General features: G+C 41.4%; 1 protein-coding gene and 1 long non-coding RNA gene across 3 annotated transcripts in view; both read left to right on the top strand.

Moving 5' to 3' along the window:
* The window catches only part of LOC122164026, a 29,848-nt gene extending 9,330 nt beyond the window's left edge, over positions 1–20,518 (top strand). Inside the window, exons 2-5 of one of the 2 annotated variants that reach the window (XR_006170110.1) lie at positions 9,312–9,488; positions 12,560–12,769; positions 15,825–15,960; positions 17,032–20,518. This is a non-coding gene — a long non-coding RNA (uncharacterized LOC122164026). The remainder of the gene's footprint in view (positions 1–9,311; positions 9,489–12,559; positions 12,770–15,824; positions 15,961–17,031) is intronic. The other variant, XR_006170114.1, reaches the window with a different exon arrangement.
* Positions 20,519–25,208: 4,690 nt separating this feature from the next.
* SNX9 (sorting nexin 9) overlaps positions 25,209–25,918 on the top strand; it is a 61,481-nt gene continuing 60,771 nt past the window's right edge. The window contains exon 1 of the mRNA XM_042810358.1: positions 25,209–25,318. Coding sequence (XP_042666292.1) covers positions 25,292–25,318 — 27 coding nt within the window. The 5' untranslated portion in view covers positions 25,209–25,291. The remainder of the gene's footprint in view (positions 25,319–25,918) is intronic.

Genomic DNA, 25,918 nt, shown 5'->3' with positions numbered 1-25,918 from the left:
TGAAATGTTGCTTCTTGCTTTCCTCCTCTCCCTGGTGAAGGGTTGAGTATTTTCACTAAAATTGCTTACTGCAGTGAAAATCACTACCAGCAGTTTAAAAGTTGTGTATTCTAGGGTTCAGGTTTATCATATTCTACAGTTCCCAGGTGCCCCAGGTTGACGGAATAATATGTGCTGTACTGTGGTTTATGTGTACTCATATATAGAATTAGAGTCATCGCAGATCAATTGTTTTTCACTGAATTATAGTCAGGCATTAAGGTGCCTTCATTCCAGGAGAGGTTTACTCTTGTGCCATCCCATAAGGAGGGAAAATAAGAGGATGATGCACTTCAGTCTGTATTTATTTTATTAATGCAAAGTGGCATTATATTGCCTAAGTACAGTGCATTTCCAATGGTGTGCTGCTGAAGGAAACTTTGTGGTGACTTAAGCCATGATATGTTAGAAGCTATAGAGAGATCTAATGATATTATCAGGAGAATAACGTCTAATGGTTCACAAATTCTAGTTCTCAGATCCTCTGTAATTCTTGGACGTTGTGTTGATAGTCCATAAAAGATCAATCACTTGCAGGAGAGAGAATAGTCAGCTTCACAGTCTAGGAACAGAACTCAGAACCTCTGGCTCTCACAGACTTTTCCAGGCAGTGCTTTTTGGTGCTTCTGGCATGAGCATCTGCCAAATCACCTGATTTTACACTCGACTCTACCAGAATTTGCAGACACACATGCTGTCCAGGTTCAAAAGACCTTGGAGTAAATCTGCAGGTCTATTGGCTTCAGTCTCTGTCTTTCAAATTGCTGAGAGCTGCGCAGGGATGCAAACGTGCCAAGATGTTGAAATGCTGAGGCATGTCTGTCTCCCAGCTGCCTTTCAAAGACATAAGAGGCATATAGCTTTCTGAGGAATGTTGCTACCACTGTCCATATCTTGGAACAGTTCTATGGAGTCCTTATTGCTCACTCTAGAAAGCAAGAGATGGACAATGCAGATCTAGGGGGAAATTGTGCGAAAGTTACTTCAGACTCTGTGATACCCCACCCAGAGACAGCTGCACACTGCTGCTCTGTGAAAAAGTTAGGTGCCATTTATATTTCTGCTGCCCAGGCTTAGCTTCAGAAATCCAGTGCAGCAGAAAAGAGCTGGCCAAGTGCAAGGATCCAGGCATCCTCATCCAAGGGGAACACAGTGCAGATACCACGTGGTGACAGGGTTATTGGAAATTTGTTTTCCAGTGTAGAAACCTTGCAATGACACTAGCCTTAGAGCCTTGCAGCATTGCTGGGGTAGTCCAAAGCACTTACTGTGCAAGCCAAAATCCAGACCAGTCCTTTTTAAGTAGCACATAGGGTTGGAAGAGAAGAGGGAATATTCTGTCTTTCTGTATCTGGGTTGTGGCCCGAGTATATCTCATTGTTGGCACATTCGCTACTGTCTGGCAAACTTGAGTGCTGAGGGACCTGAGAAGCAGTGATAAAGTGGTATTGTCCTAGTGCTAGGGCTGTCCTTACCAGATAGGAAAGGGAAGAAAGGCAAATGTACTTCCACAACAACTTCACAGTTATCCAGAGCTGAATGTTTGCCTGTGCTGGAGCTACCCTTGTTATTAGCCTTCTAGATCTTTTCTTTGACCTCCCAGGAGTGTACAGACCAGTAGGTTTCCATGTTTCTGCATAGTACATAGGTCTATATCCTTAAATAGTCTTATTTTTGCACATCTTCCGTCACACGTGCAAACCACATTTCAAGATGATTCAGATATCTTCTTGTCGGCTAAAATTGCAACACTTTTCAGGGGAAGACTGTCAAGTTGTAAATTTGTTTTTTTTTCAGTCCATCATACACATTTTGAAACCCAAATGCTGATTTTCTACGTTGCCACTTTCAGTTTCATCTCTAGTCTTTTGTGGAGAAAAGGTGGGGTTTTTTATTGTTTTATTTTCCCTTAAGTGAATTTCTTATGAAAAGAAACTGGCTGACAGCAGTAGATGCCTGCAATAGACAGAGGGAATGAGGACCAGCTGTAGCTGCTTGGCTTGCAGCCGTTCTCCCAGTGCCCACACCAACAAGAAAAGATGTTGACAGTTCAGTAAATTTTATTTCATTTTGAAGCATTGGCTGTTCACAAATTAGCTTACTAATATATACGTCTATTTTCTCTTCAAGCAAAAAGGATAAGAAAGAGCAAAGAACTGTTCTAAGTTAAGCACTCACAAAAAAGCTTTTATTTATCTCTTTCACTAGTATGAGTGCAAGAGCTGTTCAGTAGTTTTGATGGAGAGCGGTTTTCTTCCCCTAAGCAATAGCTAATAGATCAATTCTGCTCAAAATAAACTTAATTTACATATTTATTTCCTCTGATTTAACCTCCCTGAGAATAGGAGTGGTGGCATCTGTAGAGTCCTAATAAATGACTTAGATTAAGTCAATCAGGTCTGGTTTTACATAAGAAGGCTCCCGGAACTGGTTAATTTCTTTATTTGCTTATGAAAGTAATAAGGATACTTGTAATCAGACTGAGTTGTCTCTCTGCAATTAATAAAAATAGGAAGTCAGACCAAGTTCCAGCAGTTGGCTGAATTACAAATTACAACAAGAGAACCACAGCGATTATCAGGTCATCGATCTGTTTAGGTCAGTGACATCAGTTTGCAATGGCCGGAGGGAAAATGCATGATATCCTGCCACAAGGCAGAGAAGAAATGTGCTCTGCTGGGAAGAATAGGCCTAAGATGTGAAGCCTGACACTTTTCAGCCATTCTGTAACATCCAGGATGGTTGTAATAAAAGTCTTCAGGTGTTTCTGTTGTTTCTGAGAAACATCTGATGCTTTCACTTCCTGCTAAGATCTTGGCATCTGTGATATGTGTGCTAGTGGGCTTCCCTGTCCAATTACTCATTATATGCCTTTTGATCTCCATATCAAACCTGATTTTTGTTTTATTTTCCCTGTTGTTTTCTGAGGAAAAGCAAATAGGTGCATTGCCAGACCAGGGATTGTTTATAGCAGTAGCTCCACCACTGGCTTTAGGCTCCCTTGTGATTTGCTTAGTTGCAGAGATGCAAGCAGCATTTATAGACCATGCACAGGTTCCTCAGCTCTTCCCCTTCTCAAGCACAGCCCAGGACGTCCTGGGCTGCCTTCAGAATCAGCGTTCTTTGGCATTCAGGTAAGTCCTTGAAAAAACAAATGTTTTCAGCTGCCAATCTTCATTCTTGAGATTTGCCGCAGGCAAACCCCATAAAATTCCCAGGCTTCGGAGGACAACTTGAAATATGAAATCAACCAGAGTAATTCCACCCCTAGTCCAGTCAACCAAATAGTTCTGTCAGAACGAATAATGTTTAGTGAATAAAAGCAGAAGAAATGAGTACCCCCAGCATACTCTTTTTAGATTACAGACTGCACTTTTTAGATTATGGACTGCACTAACAGCACTTACTATACCTTTATTGCCCAACTTAGGTAGTTTGAGGCTTGATCAAGTGTCTGTGCAGAAGTTTTTCCCAAATCGGAGCGCCCAAAAGACCTGTGCTCTGAAATAGCTTTCCTTTAACTTTCCTTTAAGATTGAACGGTGATCTCCTCCTTATCACTTTGCCATGAGCAGTAAAGGAGTGTTTGTCATTTATGTTTTAGTAATTGTTCTAAAACTTCTCTAGGTTCGTACATAAGGCAGTAGAGAAAGCCATGCTTTCTTATCTTACAAGACAAGACTTTTGGGTTTCACCTCATCTAGGTTACAAAGTGTAGACAATAAAATTAGTTTGATCATGCCATGTGTTGTGCCTTCTCAAGGTGCAGTCAGTGTATGTTGTGTCCTTTCTCTTCAGGATGTACTTACCAGATAGAACCTTAGATCAACAAGGCAGGACCGAAGTTATGCCCTGTTTTTACCTTTATGCCTGGTGTTTTGCTTTCTGCCAGACTTGTTTCTGTCCTTTCCTGCTTCAGTCTGACCATGTGCGTTACTGCCTTCCCAAATGTTAAATTCAGTTGAGTAACTACTGCGTCAGTGCCAGCCTGAGCCCTAACAGATTGCAAACCCGCTGTGAGGCAGAATGTCTTTCCGCATGAGGCTTTCATATTCCAGATTGCAGAATTTTTCACATAACGATTCCTGTATTTGGTATGAGGATATGAATTCATGGGGCAGCGTATAGCAGGATTTGTCACGTAAAATTCACGTGATTTAACGCACATAGCCAATTACTGTGGACACGGTATTAATTAAATCCTTTCCCTGCAGTATGGGCTCTGTGAAGAACAGCTTGTCCCAAACCATACTTCTGAAGCAGAAAGTGAGTTATCTCTCCATGTGACATATTAGTCATCACAAAATCTTTTAATGAGACTTTTAATCAGCATGCTTTGGCTTTTCTTCACCAAAATGTGAGATCTGAAATGTTACCTTAGATCAAATTATTTATTCTGCAAAAAAAGTCCTTGGGGAAACTGAAGGAAAAAATGTTCTCTGCCCACAGATTGTAGTATGTTCCAGGGCTGGGTCAGGACCTGAGGTGCTGCCACATCCCTAAGCAGGAGAAAAGCTCCTCAGACCTCATAAAGGACTCTATGCTACTCTATAAGAGCTGCCTCCCCATTTTGATTCCCAGAGCTGCAGTTGCTTTGGAATATTTAGATGTTGCTGTGAGGATGTTACTCTGTTGGAGGCATTTGCTGAAATTCACCTGCTGAGTTCCTGTGAAGCATTTGACTTAGGGCAGCGTTGGAGCAGGGAGTTGAGGTAGGCCTTTTAAAGCTGATGTGCTACTTATTGGGCTGGCATTTCTTCTGACCTCTCCTAGAGATGAAAAACAGAGTTAGATATTGTGTTCTTCGCCCAACCCCACTGCACTTGCCTCCCCAAAGCAAGTCCCCAGCACAGCTCTCTGTCTTGTGGGTGAAAGCATGTAATTAGACCTGCCTATAAATGATGCCCTGAAAGGATGGGATGCGTAGGTCACACGTGTCAGACTTCCTCCTGATTTCTACCCTTGCTGGGCACTTGTCCCTTACTGAGTCCCTCTGAGAATGGCAGCAATTACACTCAGCCAGCATTCAAGCTCTGCACAGAACGGCTGTGCTGGCCAGAACTGCTTGGTTCCCTGTCTTATCTTCAGTAAGGCTAAATAGATGTAGAAGAGCACTCCTTAGTTAAAGAGCATTTAGGTTCCTTCACTGGTGCTTTGAAATATTTTCCCATCTCTCTATCTGTTAATATTGGCAAGGGCCCGTGTTGGCAGCTTCTTATGCTGCCAGCTTTCATGCTTTTGTCAAAAGCTATTGAGTTGCTCTGCTAAGCTTCAGCTCCTGCTGCCAAATGATAAATGACAACCTCTAGCCTTGTTTTTTGTGGCTGAGGGGGAAATGTCATCGTATCTGAATTTAAAAATCTAGAAACTAGAAAGGAAAATAACTGTTTGTTTATAGTTGTTACAGTGGTAATACTGTGCTGTTGTACTTCTATATGCATATGTTATATACGTGTGGAGTATTGCCTCCTCAAAACTACCTATTAAACTGGTTTAGTTCTCTTCAAAAGCTCCTTGCTGAAGATTATAGACTCTAACTTTTATTCTGAGACTTTGCAGGGAGGAATTCTTCACCACACACTGATCCACATCTTCACTCTGCTTTGGTTTGGGTACTTGGATAGAACTTCTCTGTCTCTCATGCTGTAGGTTTGTTGGTGTGACCATGGATATCCACACGGCCCCTTTTTGGGGTATTTTCTGAGGCAGAGAACTTCCCTTTCTTCAGGTGGTTCTCGGGCAGGGCAGAGGTGGGCCTGTCCTTCCTGCTGCCCTTTCTGCCACCCTCTCCTCCCATAGCAGACAACTGGCTGCCCTTCTGAGCTGGCAGGATCGCACCACAGCTTCACTTCTACTTAGTGGCAGCTCTGGGGAGCTGTGCTATTGATACCAGGAAAATCATTTCCAGAGGTTCTATATTAGTAACGGTTTACTGCTGGTCACAGCCTGGCTCTGGACTTTGCGCCACCTCTGCTGTGGATGCTGTCCTGTAGGGAGAGTTGCTGCTGCTATGCACAGCAGTCTCCAGTTTATTTCCTTTGGGAGAGCTCTCTGGCCGAGTCAAATCCAGCTTTGTGTGCTTTTCTTCATGAGGGAACTAAAAGTGGAGAAGGTGATGTGAATAAGTAAGGCCAAATCATGAGTCAAAGTGAAACCCAGAAGGCCTTGGCTTCTGTGGCTGTTTTCCCTCCTGCTTGAAGGAAGCTGTGAGACGGGTGCCTGTAAGAGGTACTGTGTGCCGAGGGCTGAATAAATGCTGCTTGTGTGCGAGTGAACACAACTTCATCTGTCTGTGATTGATCCACTGAGAACAAGTTCCATGGATGTTCCTGCGGTTAAGTACAGAGCCGGCTTCTCTCCTGCTCTGCAGCTGTGTGGAGCAGGGCAGTCCCACTGCTGGCGCAGCAGACGGAGGAAGCCTGTCCAGGGCTCACAGTGCTGTGGCGACCTTGTAGGGACCACTGGAGGGCTCGTGCCAGGGGAGAAAGAGAGAGGGCTTGTTTGCATCTGCAGAAGCTGTGGGGAGTGAGCTGTGCCACTCCTCTGGGCTCTTTGAGGGATTTGAGGTCTGAGAGACTCGTAAGAAGAAAACGTGTTGCAGTATTAACTGAACAGATGAGGAGTTGTTGGGTTGTTTGCATTCTTGGCCCTGCCCATACAAGGCTATTTCTTTATCCTCTGCCTTTTTTTTTTTTTTCCAAGATGCTTTTGCCTGTTTCCTGGTTTTGTTAAGTAGCAGCATCCAGTCCCGTCCCTGAGCGCACAGTCACGAAGGGTGCTGTGCTATATTTGTGCTTTACGCAATATTTGTGTCAAAAAGCCTCTGTCTAAATAGACCTCATGTCAGTAAAGGATGACCCCGAAACAAATGGTCTGAAGCCCCATATAGCTGCTCTTTCCCTGAAGTGAGTAATGTGAAGCAAATGGAAAAGACCGGTCTTAAATAAGTCAGATCCAGCTCATAAATCTGATTTAAAACATCAATAGCTGAAAATCTAAGCCAAATAGAACATTAAACATGTTAAGAGCACACCACACACACACACAAAAAACAAAAGTCCGGAAACTGGTTCTGTCTTCCATATGGCTTTATCGGAATCTATTATCTGGTATACTGATGTTGTCAGCATCTACATAAATGGACTACAGTGCTCAGAAACATGTGATGAAGCTTCTATCCAAAATTACTTTTGTGTCCTTTAATCCAAGCTGGAAATTCTATCCCTCCTGACCGTCCATCTCAAGATCAAGCACAGCTGTTTTCCCTGCAACTCTGTCTCCCCTTTCCAGCTGGACTTCTGTACTGCTGATTTTTTTCAGACTTTTTATAGGTCTATCTGTAGTGCTTGGACTGTAAGCTGCACTCTACTTAATCACAGGAAAATAATACTCCAAAACTTTGTATGTGCAGAGTACAAACTGAGGAAGTCTGAAAATACAGCTAGAAGATAAAAAGTCAAGAGAAGGTCATTTCACCCCCCAAAAATATGCTCATTGGTATACCTTAATTCAAATAAATTCATGTTGGCTTGGACATGCAATTCTGAAAAGAGCTGAGATGTTTCCTGTGCTTAGTTCAGGAAACAGTACAGTTCTTCTCTGGGCTTAAGATAGCCTTATTTTGGTATCTTAAGTATCTGTGTGCCAACTACCAGTCTGTGTGTGCTACTCAGTCTTACACTGCTAATCAAAATGCATACTAGATTCTTCTGAAAAGGAAATCTGGCTCTTAAGGTGTATGCTGCAATTTCTTAACGTATCAATAATTTATTATAATCTGCTTCTAAAGATAAATGGATGAATTCTAGCCAAGCTATTGGATAGAATGAGTGACACCAGCCTAGCAAGAATTATTTTAGAAAAAAATGTAATGTTTCTTTCACATATAACACAAGGGGCAATCTTGGTGGCACATCTTCAGAAAACCAAGCAGCTTACACTACTTTGATTTGCTTTGATTTGAGGTTCAGGCAGGTGGCCTGACATGGGATTCTCTGAATCGTGAAAGAGGCCAATGCTCTTTCTAGCCGTGATATATTGTGGCAAGATAAAAGTTCTGATTTAGGAGCTGATTTTCAGGAAATTCAATCTCTGTGAGCAGCTCAGGATACAGAGCGGAAGAGTTCAGCAAATCAAAGCTGTATAAAATGTTATATATTAATGCCCATGTCTGGGTTTTAATAATTTACATTAAAAGCATTAGTGGGGCTGCAAAGGGAATTTGCTGCTGGATCCAAGATGATTTCGCAACTCTCCTAATGAAAGAATAGGAACTACTTCAGTTCAATAGCCCTCACTTCTGCCCAATAATTTAGGAGGAAGCAGTGAGGCAGCCCATCACGCAAAGTACAAAGGAATGTATATCCTTGGCTTTTCAGAGGATAGTAAAATAAACTGTATAAAATAAAGAAGTTGCCTCAGACCATATCCATCTGTACTTACTGTCTCCATAGTATGGTTAACCATCTCTCCAGCAGTGATAACAGTTAGGTCCTGATCCCACTGGTATATTTACCCCAAGGCAATGAAATTAAGCTTAATGTGATATTGTTCAAAAAATAATTCCATCTCCCCTTTTCTCCTAGGCAAGAAATATAATTCTGACAAGTGGAGAAGGGTAGGAAAGGGAAATGCACTGTTTTATATAGAATAGCGGTCTGTAAATCACAGGATACCATCCATCTTCCCTGGATGTGTCTGACACTGAATTTCCTGTACTGACCCGTGAACAAGAAATACCTTATCAGACATCCTGAATGTTGCTCCTCTTTGGATCTAATTATGTAATTTGCTACTCAGAGTGTTTCTGTGATACTAACATGTGCAGAGGTTGTAGTAGTTGTGAAACTCATTGAAGATCTCTTTCAAAATTAGTTTGTAATTATGCAAAAAAATAGTTTGAAACAGATGCATGCAGATACAGCGGTGAGGGTTGATTAAAGGTATGGAAGTCATCAGGGTGACATTCGACATTTGTTGGAGACTGTAGAGTTGTGTGACCTTGCTAGCTGCTTTTCAGAAGAAAAATGTTGACTCTTTCCTAAGAAACTGTTCAACTATTCTTCCAGATGTAAATCTAATTAAAATATAAATTATATAGTTTTCTGTTTTGTACAATAACTCCTGCTTCCTCCAAAGTACTTGACAGCAGCTGTCAAGCAGTGGTTTTTCTAAGATTGCCGTGCACTATATGCAAAATTATTTTGAAACCTTTCATTTAGTGTCTACATAAAGGCTGAGCTCATCTGAAAATCTACCTTTGTGTTTATTTAGGGAATTGATGCTGTGCTAGGAGCAGTCAAATATTTCACATAGATAATCCTCATGGAGTCTCTGTGGGTCATCATCTTCAGCAAGAGGCTACAAGGAACAGGGAACAGCCGATGCGTTCTGTAGATGGAGATCAGCACCAAAAACTGAAGAGACACTAGACCTGCATATTTCTCAGAGGTAGGATCTTTCACTATGCTTTTGAGGCTCCTCCTGGCTTTTTTATCACGTTGTCATCATTAGTGACTAGAGTTAATAATTTGTATTGTCTGAGAGTGCTGGAGGAAAGATTTGGCAGAGCAGTGTGATTCACTCTAAGGAGAAATTTGGCCAGCAAGTCATTAAAACACACACACACCCCACAGCAAAACATGTGATGAACCCAGAGCCAAGTATCTCTAGAGGATGTGTAAATAACAAGTAATGGAGAATCAATTAAATGACAGCTGGCCCGTCAGAGTTAAACAACTGAGAAAAGGAAGTTGCCTACAATTCACAGCAAAGCACATGATGAAACAGCAGCACACTCATGACTTCTGGAATCACTGAGCGGGTAATTCAGCCTTTTCAAGCTGCAGTGGTGAATCACCAAGTGTTTTTCTGGGTGTGAGCCTTCAGGGACAACACTGGCTGGAATGGAAGAGACCTCGACAACAAGCACAGATGTGGGGCATTCCTAAAGCAGAAAGGCAGCAGGTCAAAGGACACAGCTAGGATTTACTTGTGGCTGTAATTAAAGAACCATTCGTCAGGCCTCAAGAATGCAGATCCATTACATGTCTCAGACTAGATAGGTGCTGTTAGCAAATGATAATTACATATGCTACCTTCAGTAGAAAAATAATTCAAACTGGAATGTAACCAAGTTGTAAAGGCAGCAGTGACTGGTAAGAACAACCAGTTGATTTTAATTTCTTTGCTGTTCCTATAGGTGAGACATTCAGTTTTTGTTTTGAAGGCCTACGATCAAGATTAGTTTTGTTGCAGTATCATTAAAATCTAAGGAGCAGCATTCAGGATAGACTTGGTTGTCTGTGTGATCACAGAATGGTGATCAAAGAGTTATTAAAACTATAATATTTGAACAAAATGCTAAGAAATTGTAACATGCTCCAGCATCTCTGAAGTGAATACAAGCTTGTGACTGCACAGTAAGTGTGCATATCTGCGTATCTTTGTATTCATTAACTCTCCATGCTAATCTATAGAATAGGTTACCCTGTAATATTTTAAGGACCTTCAAAATTAAGTTGTTGAAAAAGCAAATGAACAAAGCCAAGCTGAACAGCTGGCACATCAACAGTGCTCCCGAGCTCCAGAAGAACAGGCATCCCTATAGAAAGCAGGCAGAGGAATTGCTCCCTGACTGATTGTCTCCTGCTGAACTTTGATTTATTTAGGAGTCTCCAGAGCACCAAGTCATGAATGCACTCCTTGGACATATCTCTTTGCTATAGTACTCCTTAATTGTGATGGCAGCCAGTGCCTGGTAGGCTTCATTGCTGTAAAGGAGGGCTCGATTCTCATGAATTTCCACGACTTTGCAGCTGACAGAAGCTCCTGTTGTCTGGGCAGAGCTGCCATCCATGCAGCATGCCAGGTCTATCACGAGGGACGTCCAAGTTTGAAGGACAGTGAAGGGAAACTGTGTTCAAGCTTCAGAAATCACTGCTGCCATTCACTGTTACAGGAATTATAAGAAGTCAGAAAATACAGAATTTATCCCTACATACCTCCCAAGCAACCGTGTAGGAGGGGCCACAGACAGCAGCCAGTCTAACTCTTGAAGCCTTCTGCAAAACTGATTGTTTTAAAGGGCAATCAATTTAAATTGTGTAAAAAAGATCTCTCTCTCTGCCTTTTGACGGGCAATGGCTACCTGCTCATTGTACTGAAACCTGTTCCCACCACTGAAGAGAATCCATTGGCCCAGCAACATACAAAGCTTGATCCAAAGCTTCTCCATGGTCAGTAAAGGCCTGCGTGTCGGGAAGACCGCAATCATTTTTAATGATGACAAGTTGTAATTAAGTAGTACATTATCCTCCACCTTGTGAAATTCTCTTTAAATATTTTCTTCTTGTGCCCAATGTGTCATTTACATTAATTAACACTTTTCTCTTTGTGAAATTACACAGTGCAGCCCCTGTATGTGAACCAAGATTTTCTGGGATAAAATTAATGAGATTTTCTAGTGTAAGTATAAATCATGCAAGATATTTTTGGCTGCAAAAAGGTCCACATAATGTTTAGGCTTTAGAAATCAAGATGTAGAGTGTAGACCTGGGTATGGTTTAGGAGTACTCGAGCAGTGTCAGTATAGTAACTGAACAGAGTCAGCTCAAGGATTCCTTTCCTCACCAGCCTCTAACCAGTGTAACATAACAAGCCCCAAACAGCTCTATTTATGAAATCATAAAAAAATGGAAAATGAGACATAAAAGAAAATGCAAAGAGGCAGCGTGCAACTTCCTGAAGCTTGAGAAAACTTAAGAAGTGTTATTTAGTCTTGACCAGCTATTTAAGCATAAGAAGAGATTTTCTGCAGTCAGAAATTCTCTCAGGTTTGGTAAATCTCAACATATACATTCCATCAGCTCAGGCAAAGCCAGAAGTGTATGCAGCATGGCAGAAGGTTTTCCTGATGAACAAGTAGCATTTATTTCACAAATATAATATTGCTTTGTTTTAATCTTGTATAGAACAAAAACCAGGCTGAGTTTTAAAAGCCTCCTTAAGAAATTGTTACTGTAATATTGTAAATGTCCTTCCTTTGCACTTGAGGACAGGGAAAATAGCATGGGGAGGCTGACTCTGCCCTCATGTGATTCTCCCTCTCTTAGATGACCCAAGATCAAAAAGTACTGCCTCCTACCCTGGTACCTGCCCTAGCATTTTCAGTGACAAGAGAGCACCTGGGAGTGTAGTCTGTGTGGAGACAAGCTATTGGTCAAAAGAGGTGGCTGGAAGGGTGGAGCTGATACAGGGCTCTTTATGCATGTGCTACAGTTCCATGGTTAAGCCACTCTTCATCTTGTAGCACTTGGAATTTAACAGTCATTTTCACAATATTTTTTGCCCATTTTGAAATTCTGCAGTCCTCAATAATATGATTTTTTTTTGTTTGGAAAGTGAATCAATCCATCAGCATCATAAAATATTACGTATTCCTACCGTGCATTAGAGTATGTTTCCTTCAAAGACCTGGCTAATGATTTTCCTAGGTCAGAACTAGAGACTCTGATTCACAGGTAGCCTCCCTGCACCCCTATTTCCTCGTGTTCAATCCAAGCATTCTAGTTCACTGACATCTGTACTGACATCTGGATGCTGGACAGCAAGAAGTGGTATGTGGGACCAGCTCCTCCACCCAATGGAACTACAAATGTCACAGAGAAAAGACTGCACAGACAGAATTTTGATTCCCTACATGGGATCTGCAATTTTGGGTGATGCTTAAGGTAGTTCTCTTTTTTTGTTTTTCTCCTGCTCTCTCATTTTTACGCTTCTTTTCACAACTAGATTTTACCCCCAGGAGATGATTTGATGTTTTAATGCCATTGGTCTTTTGCCTATTTGATCTGCAGAGGTGCTGAAATCAGCAGGCTACTGCTGGCTTTTCCACATAGGTCTCATATTACCCTGTGTACCAAGCATCTGGGCTGGGCAGTATTATCCTTATTCATGTTGATGAGTAATTACAACACTGACACAAGTGGAGTAAACACCAACCTTAGCAAAGGTTGAAAAGTCTCATGCGTACCTCTGCACTTGTGTTAGCTATCAGGAAACTGTTCTCTAACCTCCTAGCTGAGTGGAGTCAGCTAAAACACCTATCAGCCACTGTGGAAGGGTAGTGGACTGACAGCATGAGGTTGTTAGATTCCTTGTGTTGTGTTGCGATGTCCTGTAGCCTCAGGAGAACACTCTCCAAAGCCCAAAACAAGAGACTTCCTCTCAGATGTGAAAAATACTGTGTCAAGGCCAAGTGACTTCTTTCTCATCTACCCTCCTGCAGAGCTTGTCCCTTAGATGAAAATTTGCTTCCACATTTTTAAAACTCATTAATTTTTTTTCCTTGGAATATGTTATCAAAGAGGTGGATGCATTCAGAATGGATTTCAATCAATTTCTCGTTTGCCTGATAGAGTATTTGTTTTTATTTGTTAGTTTCCCCCTGAAAGAAAAGAAAAAAACAAGCAACAACAGCAACAAACAGGAAAAGAAAACACCAATCTCAAAACAGCAACAAAAGGCATTTTTTTTCTCTGCCCAGTTTAGGAAGACAGATAATGTTTAAAAAGATGTGAGCGAATCTGTTCTTAACACCCCCACCCCAAACAAATTAATCATACATGCTGGCTTAAAACAGGTTTAACATATCTCTGAGATTAGGATCAGTCTTTGTCTCTTCCCTAGCCTGGTTGCTTTTAGATGTGACCTCCTTTTCTCATCCAGACACATGCTCTTTGTCTGCTGGGACCGCTCTGCTTTAAATGCATCCTGACAGTTACCTTGCTTCTCAGTCACTCCCAAAGGACCAAGACTATTCCAACTGGTTTCCTCAGACTATAATTAGCTGCTTCTCTCTTTTCCTTCAGTTTATAATTGACTTATGCAGCTTTTCTCCCTATTTTCTGCAGTCTCATCCCCCATCCTGTCCTGCTTTGGAATATATGTGAAAGGAAACACTACACTACGGGACTAAAAGCACATTGTTTAATGAAGACAAAAATACCAAATTTTATAGCAAAGAATCAATATTTTCTTCCTTTCCCATTAGGCTGCAACGTATCCTCTTGTTACCCAAAATACACATTGCCTGCTTGTTACTGAAATACAACATCCTTTTCATTTTTCTAGTCAATATTATTTCCTTGTTTATTTTTGTAGACAGCACACTGTGTTTTCCTTTCTTGCTCCATTATAGTCCTCTCCCCTATGGCAAAGTAAATGTATATTAAGTTTTCATCTCTGTTTCTGTCAGTAAAGCAGCTTCTGAAAATGTAAATCCAGAAGCAGTTCTCCCACATTCAAAGATTTAACCTAAGATGTGACCTCTTGGCTTATAATGGATTTGAAGCCAAGAAGTCCCCAAAATCTTACAAGCAGAGAAGTTTTCTTACCAAATTTCCATGTCAACGTCAGAGATATTACTGTTTGTTTAGTGGAGTTTAGTGTCAGTACTTAGTTTTAAGCTTCCCCCAAAAGAAAAAAATCTTCTAACAACCAGCTCTGCAAATTTAAGAAACCCATCTTAGTTAAAACAAATTATGCATCAGCTTTTCAGCTCTTCTCTGCTCAATTATGCAAGTCTCAATGCTTGGTTCACAAAAAAAAAAAAAAAAGACTGAAAGGCTATTTTAAGGAATTTCATGTGTTAGTTTATCCAAGCTTTGAAATCAAAATGTGGGGATTATTAGCATTCCTTTGTGATTTAACACAAATGTATTCCTGTCTTTTTAGAAAAGTATTCCTTGGAAATTACTGCAAAGGAGAACATTTTACAAAATAATTTTCTAGCCTTTTTGATAGGCTTTGGCAAGTATACTGTTATCTATGGAACTGCATTCCATGGATATGCAATATAAACAAACATTCAGTTTGTTAAGCAATTCAAACAGCAATTTGGAATTAGTATGGAAGCATAGCAACCAGTTCTTTTGATGATTTTTTTTTTTAAATCTTTTTAGCTTATGACATTTTGTAGCTCACCTGTTCAATCTGCTAATGAAAGCAAAAGTCCAAGTGGAATATAGCAGTTTGATATTTCAAAATAGGAAGGAGATGAAAGCAGGAAAAAAAACAGTGAAATTCCAGACCTTCCAACAGAACAGAAAGAATGATTTCCAAAATTCCTATGAATTAGATATTTGCAAAAGCTCTGAATAATTGAAGACAAGAGGATAGAATTTTCCTCAGAAGAGAATGTTTCCTCTTCAGTAAGTTATAAGATGCTGACTTTTTTTTTTTTAATTAGAGAATCTGAGTGTGTACATTTCACAGAAAGCAGATGTAAAAGAAATTAAGATATTGTTCATTCAAAAAAAAAAAAAAAAACCAAACCAACAGTTCTTTCATTTAAAAACTCAGGGTCCCATTGTCAAAATCCTAAAGCCTACATAACTGCAGTCACATCTGAGTGATTTGGGCCTCACACTGCACGTTCAGAATGACTGCAGATCATTCAGCCTTCAATGCAGGTACCCAAAGCAGTGTGCCAAACATAGGACTTACACCGTCCCAAGTCTTAGTCTTAAGACTTAGTCTTGAGAAACCCAAAATCATTTCCATGCTTCCTTCTTGTCTGTATCAGTTGGACTGCAGGTCTGAACTCTTTCACGCGCTGAATCCAACTTCTCCACCTAGTCTAAGGGGTTACTGCATGTTTATATACACCGATTTCCAATTTAATTGCCCTAGCAGAACAGTAGAATAAACACGCACTTAAGTTCTCTGAAGCTACAAATTACAGGCTACACAAATCTTACTTATTTCCTCTCTACTGCACTATAGGAAATCTGGTTCCTTCTTTTCTGCTAAGATTTTGCCCTGACTCAGACTTCAGCCAAACAAGAACTGGCCCAAGTAGCCAGAGATAGAGAAGATGAATTTAAGATACAAGAAGATGGAATACATGAGGAATACAATGGTGAGTAAGCAGTGACTGTTGTAACTCTAGATAACTCAAGGATGGCTTTATCTGCCTATTGACTAGACTTACGTTGTTCCAGGCAGTACCTTAGAAAGCTGGGAGCAGTACAGAGAACAGCAATCAAGCAATCAAGGACTGACATATAAAAGCAAGGAATGTTTTCTTCAACAGATGAGGTGTTGGGTAAATGGGGAGCTGATGTATGTGGTGAAATAGAAGCTCCCTATATCAGAATCCCCAAAACAAAGTGAATATCTGCTGAAATTCAGAGCCAGTATATACAAAACCAATGAAAAAAAAAATCTGAATTTCTACATTTGAAAAACTCAAAGATTGCTCTCCTTTGAGAAGAATTAGTTTTGTACAACTGCAAAGAACAGCCATCTGCCTGGTGAAAGAAAGGAAGTGATGACAAACAAGCAGTACGGCTTCCCAAATACAAATAGCAAAGAGGAAAATAAGGAAAAAGTCTTTATTAATTAGCATTATCTAGAGGAATTTCTGGTAGGTAGATTGCAGTTAGCTGAACAGGAAACCAATTAGGATATGAGCACACATCATTTCTTCGTTGAAGAAACTTTCTATGGAAGATTTGTATTAAGAGTGTCCAAATTGTGGTACAGGAACACAAAGGTGGAATCAACGTGCAGAAAAGACGCACCACTTTCTACTTTTATTTTTAGATGACCTTCTGCCCCTAATACATCAGGGCACTTCCCGATGCACTGCTGCCACAGCCAGCTGAGGACAAGCCTTAGGGAGCAAAGTGCAGCAGCAGTAGAATGCTGCCAGGCCCCGGCACTGCCCTGGCTCAGGCCATCTCTGTGTCAGCACAGTGTCATCAAACAGCCATTAATCTACTGCTGCTTTAAAACACAACTGCATCTCCCCTCCTCACTTGCATGGCTCACTGAAAGCCCACAGCAGAATCTGCTAGTTCAGCTTTCCCAGTGAACAGAACAATCAGCTTACTCTGATACTGCAAAACCTAGCTTGTGCTAAGAAGGGAGGGAAAATAATAGATGCTCTTAGCTTACCCTGAACTGCCTATTTGTGTTCACGTTGCAGAAGCCAACTCGTAAGGACAGCAAATATGCAAGGTCAGTTATTTTTGAAACTAAATCTGCTGGTTATTGAAGATACCTGAAGAAGGCCTGCTGCCAGGAAAGCTAAGGGAGCAGGCCTCTGAATGAAGGAAGCACGTCTTCCTATCACACACAGGGAACAGCTTTGGATCCCGGAGGAACAGCCCTTCAGCTGAAGTTCCTCTCTGCCTGTTCATCATCCTCTCCCAGATCACGTGACTGAGAGTCTGGAGAGTTCAATCCTATGAATCATCTGACCTTGAGGATAAGCCTGCCATTACAGCTGCTTTTGTACAAGGATGCTTCAAAGCAGCTGCAGCCTGAAAAAAGCCCCAAACGGTTGCTGCCAGCTAGGTCAGAGCCGCTGTTCAGCAGGGATCACTGGGGACTGCAGGCACAGGGTCACCACTGGCAGAGGTGGCCTGAAGGTGAGGCCATGGCTGGGCTTCCACATGCTGGATAAAGCAGCTCAACAGATTGGAAATCCAGAAACACTAGCATGAGGGAGAGCCTTGATTTTGGTCAGTGTTGCAGCTGAAGCACCAACATGGGGCAGTGTTGGTAACAAGGGCTTGACTGGCATGCACAGCAACATGCAACCAATTCAACAACTAAAGCAATATTATGGGGAAAACTCCTGCTATCTGGAAATGAAATGAGCAAATACATTTCTTCAGCCTGAAGTCCCCAACATGCCTTGATAAGGGCAAAAAGAAGTGATACTTTTAGTTTTGAAAGGGGGACAGCCAGGCAGAGAGCTTGCAGTTGTACTGCTCACAAGTATCGGTTCAAACTGTGGGGGGAAAAGGGGTAAATATTAGCAGGTTTTCTGCTTCACTGCACTGTGATCAAGGCTTAGTTTTTTTGTGTGTTTTTTGTTCTTTTGAATGTCAGATTCCAGTCCCATTTCCTATTTCATTTGTTACGATAACTTTAAAAGAGTATCCTTTCAATTTAATTCTTCTACATCATTGTCTATAGCAGCAGTATTTTAAATCTTGGACTGATGTAGCAATGACTGGCAAAAGGCAGCAAGTTCACTATGAAGAGCCCCTACAGGGTAAACCCTTCACTGCAGACAAACCAAATGATGTCATGTAATGGAAAAAAAGGGACATCTCACAGGTAATCACATTGCTGTGAGGTAATTAAAGTTCATCTGCTAGTTGGATGAGATAGGGCTTTTTATATCTTCACTGACTATTGCTTGTGTCAAGACCAGCTGTGTTCAGTCTTCCTTTTTCCAAACAACAAAAAGGAGTAGAGCTCAGAATAATAAAAAAAAAGGCTTTGTGTGGCTAACCACAAACAAGACACATGACTGAGTGCTGTATCTGTTACATCTCTCTCAAGTTGGAAAACTTTGGACAAGGCTATTCTGTAAACTTAAAGGGGAACTCTCAATTCACAGAATGCATTTCTTGCTCCCTACTGAATTAAGTTTTAAATTTTACTACTTGTCCCCCAGATTCAGAAAATCTGCACTTTGGAAAGGAAGCTGCAGAATTTTTCTCTGTCTGCTTTCTTTAACCTCTGTGCAAAAGTCAGATTTCCTGGAAATTTTTGCAGATTTTTGGACAGTTGCCCTTACAGGAGAAATAAAACCACCCCTAAGGCTGCTTTTGGTAATTCAATGAAGAGAACTATCAGCTAGTGTGAACGAAGATATGAAATGCTTACATCCCAAAGGTATTTTTTTTTTTTAGCTCTGGTAATGAATGAAATGCTTGCGTAGACTTGGTAGTAATAGCGGATTGTCAAAAGGATTCTACAACTCCTGTAAGGAGTCTTGGAACTGTTAAATATAAGTTCAGCACTCCTCCTAATGAATTGTCCAAAGTGAAATGCTTTTTATTTTTTTTTAAATCCAGATTTGAGTCAGTACTTATAAACAATTTCTTAGATACTTAAAATTTTCTGACCAGCCCACAGTCGCATAATTCCTCAGTAGCAATGCAAGGTATGCAGACTACAAAGCCTGCTTTGTAGACGATCATCTTGCCAGAGGCTTTACTTTTTTCTTCTGTTGTACAGTATTATCTCCTTACTAGGATAGCATGGCTTTTATTGGCTGTGACTTTAAGATACAAAGTATGGTAAAAAGGAACCTCAGGATTCCAAGTTCATTTTTCAAGATAGGAAAAACTATATAAAAGGAGTACATCTAGTTACACAATAATGAAATTCTCGAAAGCTACTACTTTTTTCTTTATTCCTTTTTGAGTTTGTCTGGGCTAGATTATGAATTGGAGAACTAACATGGGTTGACATGAGAGAGAAACTTACATGGACTGGAAAGAGGCTTCACAACTCTTTCTTTAGAGAGACAAATAGTCACAGATTCTAGATACTTTTCCCTGCTAAAGAAAGCACAGATGAACAATAGCTCCTAGAAATTGTTACTTTGCATTTGCTTTGTGCTTGGCCTATGTGCATTTAATGTGCATGTGAATCCTGGGAGGTAGATTGCTCTAGAATTTCTTTCTATGGAGCACTTTCATTGTCTAGTATTTCTAAAGGAAATAGCAGTCACGGAGTGATTTAAGGGGTAATGGACAATAGGGCCTGGTTCAATCTTTTGGTCATCTTACCATAAAAATGCCACAGTACTGCATGTGCTGTGCATGGGAACATAGCCAGCCAGTGTGCCACACAATCATGGGTGCCACTGCTCCCACCGTGATAGCTCAAATCCCAGAAGAAGAGGGCTCAAATCCCTAATGTTAGCCCTGTAACCCTCTGCAGCTTTCTTCTCTATCTGTATCTTCAAGACAACTAGCAATCAGAAGGAAATTTGGGTTCTATCCTCAGCTTTTTAAAGGATCTCGTGTATGTGCACAGTCAGCTGGAGAACAAAGAGCAACTCCATCATTCTCCAGAACTCTTGCACCACAGCAGGAGAAAATGGAAATAAGCCACAGGCATTCAGCACTCCTGACAGACAGAGCCAGCAGTGGTAAGAATCAATAGTGCTGATGGTGCCTCACTTTTGCTGAGGTCAGAAAACAGCATATTTGGAAACAGCGTACTTGTACTTCTTGAATATTCTCTCAACTAAAGCATATTCAAGTTTTCAAAAAAGATGAGTTCAAAACCTATTGAGCATAGCAGTCATTGCATTGAGACCCAAATGAATACAAAATATTAAGAAAAATCCAAATGCAGGCCAATAGAAGTGTACGAAATGCACATACAGCAGTATATATATACATGGTATGCTAACAATCAGTGGACAGGCCTAAAAGGAACATAAAAATTCAGAATGATACTTGTGTCAGGTGGTTCACGTTATCTGTTCCATTCCTTAAACAAAAAAGCCTGGGTTTTTAAATATCATGTACTTCAAAGCCTATTCTATGTAACCAGCTTTAAAAAAATAAAACAAAAACAGCTCTCAGTGTCCAACAGCATATTGCAAAACCATTTTGTTTCCCATCCTTTTAATTTCTTTCTTTTTTTTTTTTTTTTTCTTTTTTTCAGGGTATCCTTCTTTACCTCTTAAGCAGTCACCGATTGTTTTCATGGGTTTTTGAAAAAGAAAATTGAATCCAGGAAGTCCAGCACCAGCATGATTTAAAACTGTTGACTTTTACAAAAATGTGTTAAAAAACCCCACATCCCTCAGAGCACAGAATTTTAGCTTAGCACAGCACTTTCCCCCAGTGTGAAGAAAACAATGCATTCATACGCAACACAAAGCCAGTTTTAGCTGTGTATTTATTAAAAATATCATGATGTCAAATCAGGACTTATTAGAAAAATAACAACATAGTATGTCAGGGTTCAGATAATGGCAGTGTTTCATTGCCAGCTCTCAGGATACAAAACCCTGAAGTCCAAAGCAAATGTACAAAGTACAGGTTTTCTCAGAACTGCTTATTCAGGGACGATTTCTGAGAACGAAAAACTGAAAGGAATTTTGGTGCAATTCTGGGTACATTTTTCTATAGCAGCTTTTCAAGCTGGGGAAGTCCTACCCTAACATTCTACCGTATTTCAAGATAGGCTAGTTTCATAGTGACCTTCCAGCCCCAGGTGCAGAGTACTGTTTAAAAGGATCTGCCACAGAGAGTTCCAACTAAATGAGTTTGGGACCTTTATGGTCAAAGACTCAGACCATAATATAAAGGAAAATAATAACATTTTTCCTTGGAATGTTTCAATAGGTATTTTTTTCATATGAAATTTGCAGATGATGGCACATTGTACAGAGGTATGCATACTGTTTCCAGCTGCTCTCCTGTTGCCTGCGCTCTCTGTGCAGCTAACCTTAGGTTTCATGTATAAGGCTACTCCTATTATTTTCTGTCCAATTTTGGAGAGGGAAGGACAGAGGAAATAGGACAAAGCAATATTTAATTCATAATACTATCTGGCAAACATCAAAGAAATTGTGTTAACTCCTGTTTAAAGAAACTCTGGTCAGCTGGGAGGAAACACGATGCCTGAAGAACCTGTTGGGGAGTTACGTGAAAACATGCATGCATGGCTTCTGAAGATAAAGAATACCCTACTGTCATTTTTTATCTCCAAGTTAAGCCGTTACTTAAACACTTCATTTGAGGGCTTCAGAAAATGGAAATCTGTGCCCATTTTTATTTAAACAAGAAGCATATCAGGTGATAAAGTTACACATGATGATTAAAAAAGGAGCAGAAGAAGTATGAAATTTCTTTGTAATTAATTAACCCCTTGTCATTGTTAGGTTTTCATGATCAATTAGTAGTTACAATTGGTTTTCATTCCGTAGCTAACAGCACAGAACATGGAGCTAACCTTGTTCACATCTCATCGATAGCCTCTCAACGAGGAAGGAAGAAAAATCACTGCTCACTTCATGAAATACCTCTGAAAATGAAGGCCTGGGACAACATGCTCTCAGTACGTCTCTTACTGAGATTTTGACACTTATGTGTTTGACATTCTGCTGTTCCATTTGCAAAGTTGATGCCACTTAGTTGATGAAAGGTAATGAAATTGTTCAATGAAATGAATACTGAAAAATTCAGTAAAAATAGCCTTTATTGCTAACTCATCAATGCACAGGGATGACCCAGGAAAGATGGGTGATACTGAAAAATTGGTAAATTCCCATGCATTACCTGAGTAGTGCTAAGAGCAGAACCTGCTAGCAGGGAGAAATCCAAGGTGCTCCAACTCAAGGCATGCCTGAGGACAGCAGCTTAGAGACATGCAAGTCATAGTTCTCCCCCTGGATGGTTTTCTGCACGAAGGTTATCTAAATAACACTGTTCTGTTGTTTTGTTTTTTTTTTATCGTTCCCCTCCAGGCTTGCTGAAGTCAGCACAGCCTTGTATGACAAGGACTGACTTTCAGTTGATGGTGAAACTACAGGCAGGCCTTGCCCAGCAGAGAACAATTTTTGGCAAATATCCTTTCCCAGAGTTCATCTTTAATTTTAAAAATTGTATAGCACTTGGTGGGAGCTTTTCACTTGATTATGGTCTACAACAGATCTCTTCTCAACGAACTCTGTAGCAGCAATTGTTCTTGGAAAATGATGCAGACAGGTTAACAACAAACATACATAGTTGTAATCTATAGAGAACATATTTGAAAAAAAAAGTAACTTATGCGCTCAGTAAAAGATTTTATTTTGTTGTTGATTCTTTTTGTTTTTCTGAGGTCGAGATATTTAACTATTAAAGCCTTTGTTGGGGCTTTGTTACAAAGTGAATAACGAGCCAATTGTGTTTCAAAGCTGATGAGCTCCATGCGGAGCCCTCTGTTTCCAGCCTACAGAAATGCCACTAAGACTTCTTGTATGTCTAGAGCTAAGCAAACATCCAGTCTTAATTAATTAGGACTCAGCTTGGTAGCAGAAAATTAACAAATTTGGAAAATTGGAAATACTAGGTGACTACTACTGGCTATTCATTGTTATTTGACCCCTTGTGTTAAGCAACAATAAAGCTTGCAGTAGGAAGAGATGCATTTATTTGTAATCCAAAGTGATTCCTAAGAACGTCTTTGTTAATGCAAGAATCAACGGCAATTAATTGTGAACAATACTGGAAAGAATACATCAAAATAATAGTTCCAGAACATTCTTTCACCTGGAAAGAAATGTTAGCATTTCCTTCATCCCTAAAACTTGTCAAGCAAGAATTATTTTTATGAGTAGTTCACAGTGGAAAACTATAAACTGGAGATTTTAGGCATATACAGAGGCTGAATAAATTGTGGCTTTGTTCCTTACTCCCCAGGTGGCCAAGCAGTGTTTGTTAAAGCACGCTGGTTAGCAGCTGTAAATGAAGCTCTTCTGGCACTTGTCCTGACCACAGGTAAAGAATAACAGGCTCCAAGTGATGTGAAAGCCCCAGGTTTATTATAGATCACATAGAAAAACATAACATCAGGTAAATGGAGAAAGGGTGCTTCACATACCTACCTGCTGGCCAGCTCTAAATAAGGCAATGGTGGGTCTCTTGATTTCAGACCTCCGTTATTTTTATAAAATCCAAGGTTTCCTTAACTATGCATTGGTCCTACAAAATGTGGCCGCACTTTAGCCCCTATCTTTATCAGGTCTAGTCCATCAGCAGGGCCAAGGAGTTTCCTTGAGCAGGGAATACCTATACCTGCACATTGCTTAACCATTAGCTACCTGGCTAATTCACTTTTAAACCACTCCAACAGTCTGCTGACCAGAAAAATCTGCTGTTCTGGGAGCTAATCTAATCCTAAACAGGTGGGCTTACTCCAATCAGCAATCAGTCCAGGCTCTTTTTCCTTGCTAGCACTGTGGACACAACTATGCCACCTTTAAACTGTAGCAAACTTAGATGGCGCTTCTGCATAGAATCTCTATCCCAACAGCTTATTATGTGAAGAAGGAGTTCATACAAGCAAACATTAATATGTTTTGCTCTGTCATCTAAAAGTTTCCATTTTCTGGCTGTAAAAATACCAGAGACAAAATATTTCTATAGAATCTTAGAATGGTTTGGGTTGGAAGGGACCTTTAAGATCATCTAGTTCCAACCCCCCTGCTATAGGTAGGGCCACCTCCTTCTAGACCAGTTTGCTCAGAGCCCCATCCAGCCAGGCCTTGAATGCTTCCAGGGAGAGGGTATCCACAACCTCATTGGGTAAGCTGTTACAGTGTCTCACCACCCTCACAGTAAAGAATTTCTTCCTAATATCTAACTTAAATGAGTAAGTCCCAATTTCATCCAGGAAGCAAGTGGGCTCGTTTCTATCCTGGCTTGGAAGCCCCTTCTCCCAGCCTTCTTCCCACCGCTCAGCCAGACTTCTGCTGGGTTGTTCTCTGCACAGTATGGGGTTGGAGTGGAGACTATCTCCGCACTCCTTGTACTAAAGTCTGCAAAAATCCTCACTAGGTCACCTCTAAGACCAAATTTCAGTGTGCTGCATTGAAAATATTATTATCAAGAAAGTTAAGGACCAGGGACCCTAAGCATAAAAAGGAAGCAGGGCTTCAGAGAGGTTTGCTCATGAAGGGCGACTGAAATAGATGAAATACCAAGCTGGGAGCAACCATGCAGCAGCAAAACTGGGCCTCAAATTAAAGGCAGTGTTGCAAAAGCATGCTGTGGGTTGCATGCACTGCTGTTGTGAGGAATAAAAACTTGGAATCACTGTACACATTCAGTGAATTATGGAGAAGTTAAAACCTGAGGTAATGACATTTGAAAACTTCTCTAATTAATCATCTGAACCATCTGAAAAATAGTGGTGACTGCTCCAGGTTCCTCTCAGTTCCTCACCCACACTCTCCATAGAAACTATTTCACTTGTTCTATTTAAATGGAATTTCTTTTTCCTACTTAAAAAAACAAGGATGTATTTTTCTCTTTTAATAGAGCTCCCTCCCTGAGAAAGCATACCACTAGCAGAGGAGAGGTTTGTAATTTCTACAGGTAGGGAAATATGGACATAAGAAGCTGAGCAGGATCACAACCTCCCTTTTAGAAATCTCCTTGGCAAACCTAGCAATCTCTTCAGGAGATTAGTCTTGGTAAGACACCACGTACACTTGGCAGAGATGGTCCATGAACCTTGTATAACTTTTGCCACCTGATTTCCTCCTTGCCCTTTGTTTTGGTTTCCCATTACACCTTCCCCAAAGCTGGTAACTGAGTTATTGTTTGTGAGATATTGGCAGAGTGACAGCAATGGCACAGACCCTGGCTGGATTCTTAGGGCCATATCCCTGCTGCTACGCACCAAGGCCCGGCAGTACCAGTGCCACCAGAGACATGTTCTGTCTCGGTGAAAGCTGCAGAGTGAGCCCGGCAGAGTGGAAATTCCTCTTTTTGCTGTTTAGAATCTTTGTGCAGAGGAAACCGAGGGATAACGACTCCAAACAGATAATGAAAGAGTTCTGCAAGCTTTTCAATGGCCTCTGACGGCCGGAGCAGTGCTGCCCGCGTCTTCTACACCGCGGGGCACTCCACAGCCCCGGAGCCGCCCGGCACCAGGAAAAGGAATTACAGGCAAAACCCAATCGAAACGTAAAGGCGCTGCAGGCCCGGGGCACAGGGGACCCGCTCGCCCTCGGGGTCTGTCCGGGGCGGCTCCCCCCCCGTAGCTCTCCCTCCCCCCCAGCCCTCTAGGCGAAAGGGGGGGCAAAGCGGTCCCGCCACTGCCCCCGCGTGCCGCGCAGGAGTGCAGGGGCTGCGGGGAGAGGGCACGGCTTCGCCGCCACACCAGCCGCCGCCCGCCCAGCGCCGGGCCGGCTGCTGAGCCGCCCAGCGGCCCCCAGGCGGCGGCGGCGACCGGGGGAGGTGAGGTGGAGCCGCCTGCGCGGCCCAGCGGCGGCGGGCGGGCCGGACGCGGCGAGCGAGCAGCCGCGGGCCGCGGCGGGGAGGGCAGAGCGGCAGCCG

Source organism: Centrocercus urophasianus, unplaced genomic scaffold, assembly GCF_019232065.1.
Source record: "Centrocercus urophasianus isolate 14NV4802_14NV808 unplaced genomic scaffold, USGS_Curo_1.0 seq_10, whole genome shotgun sequence".
NCBI lineage: Eukaryota > Metazoa > Chordata > Aves > Galliformes > Phasianidae > Centrocercus > Centrocercus urophasianus.
This window is presented reverse-complemented; position numbering and strand designations above follow the sequence as displayed.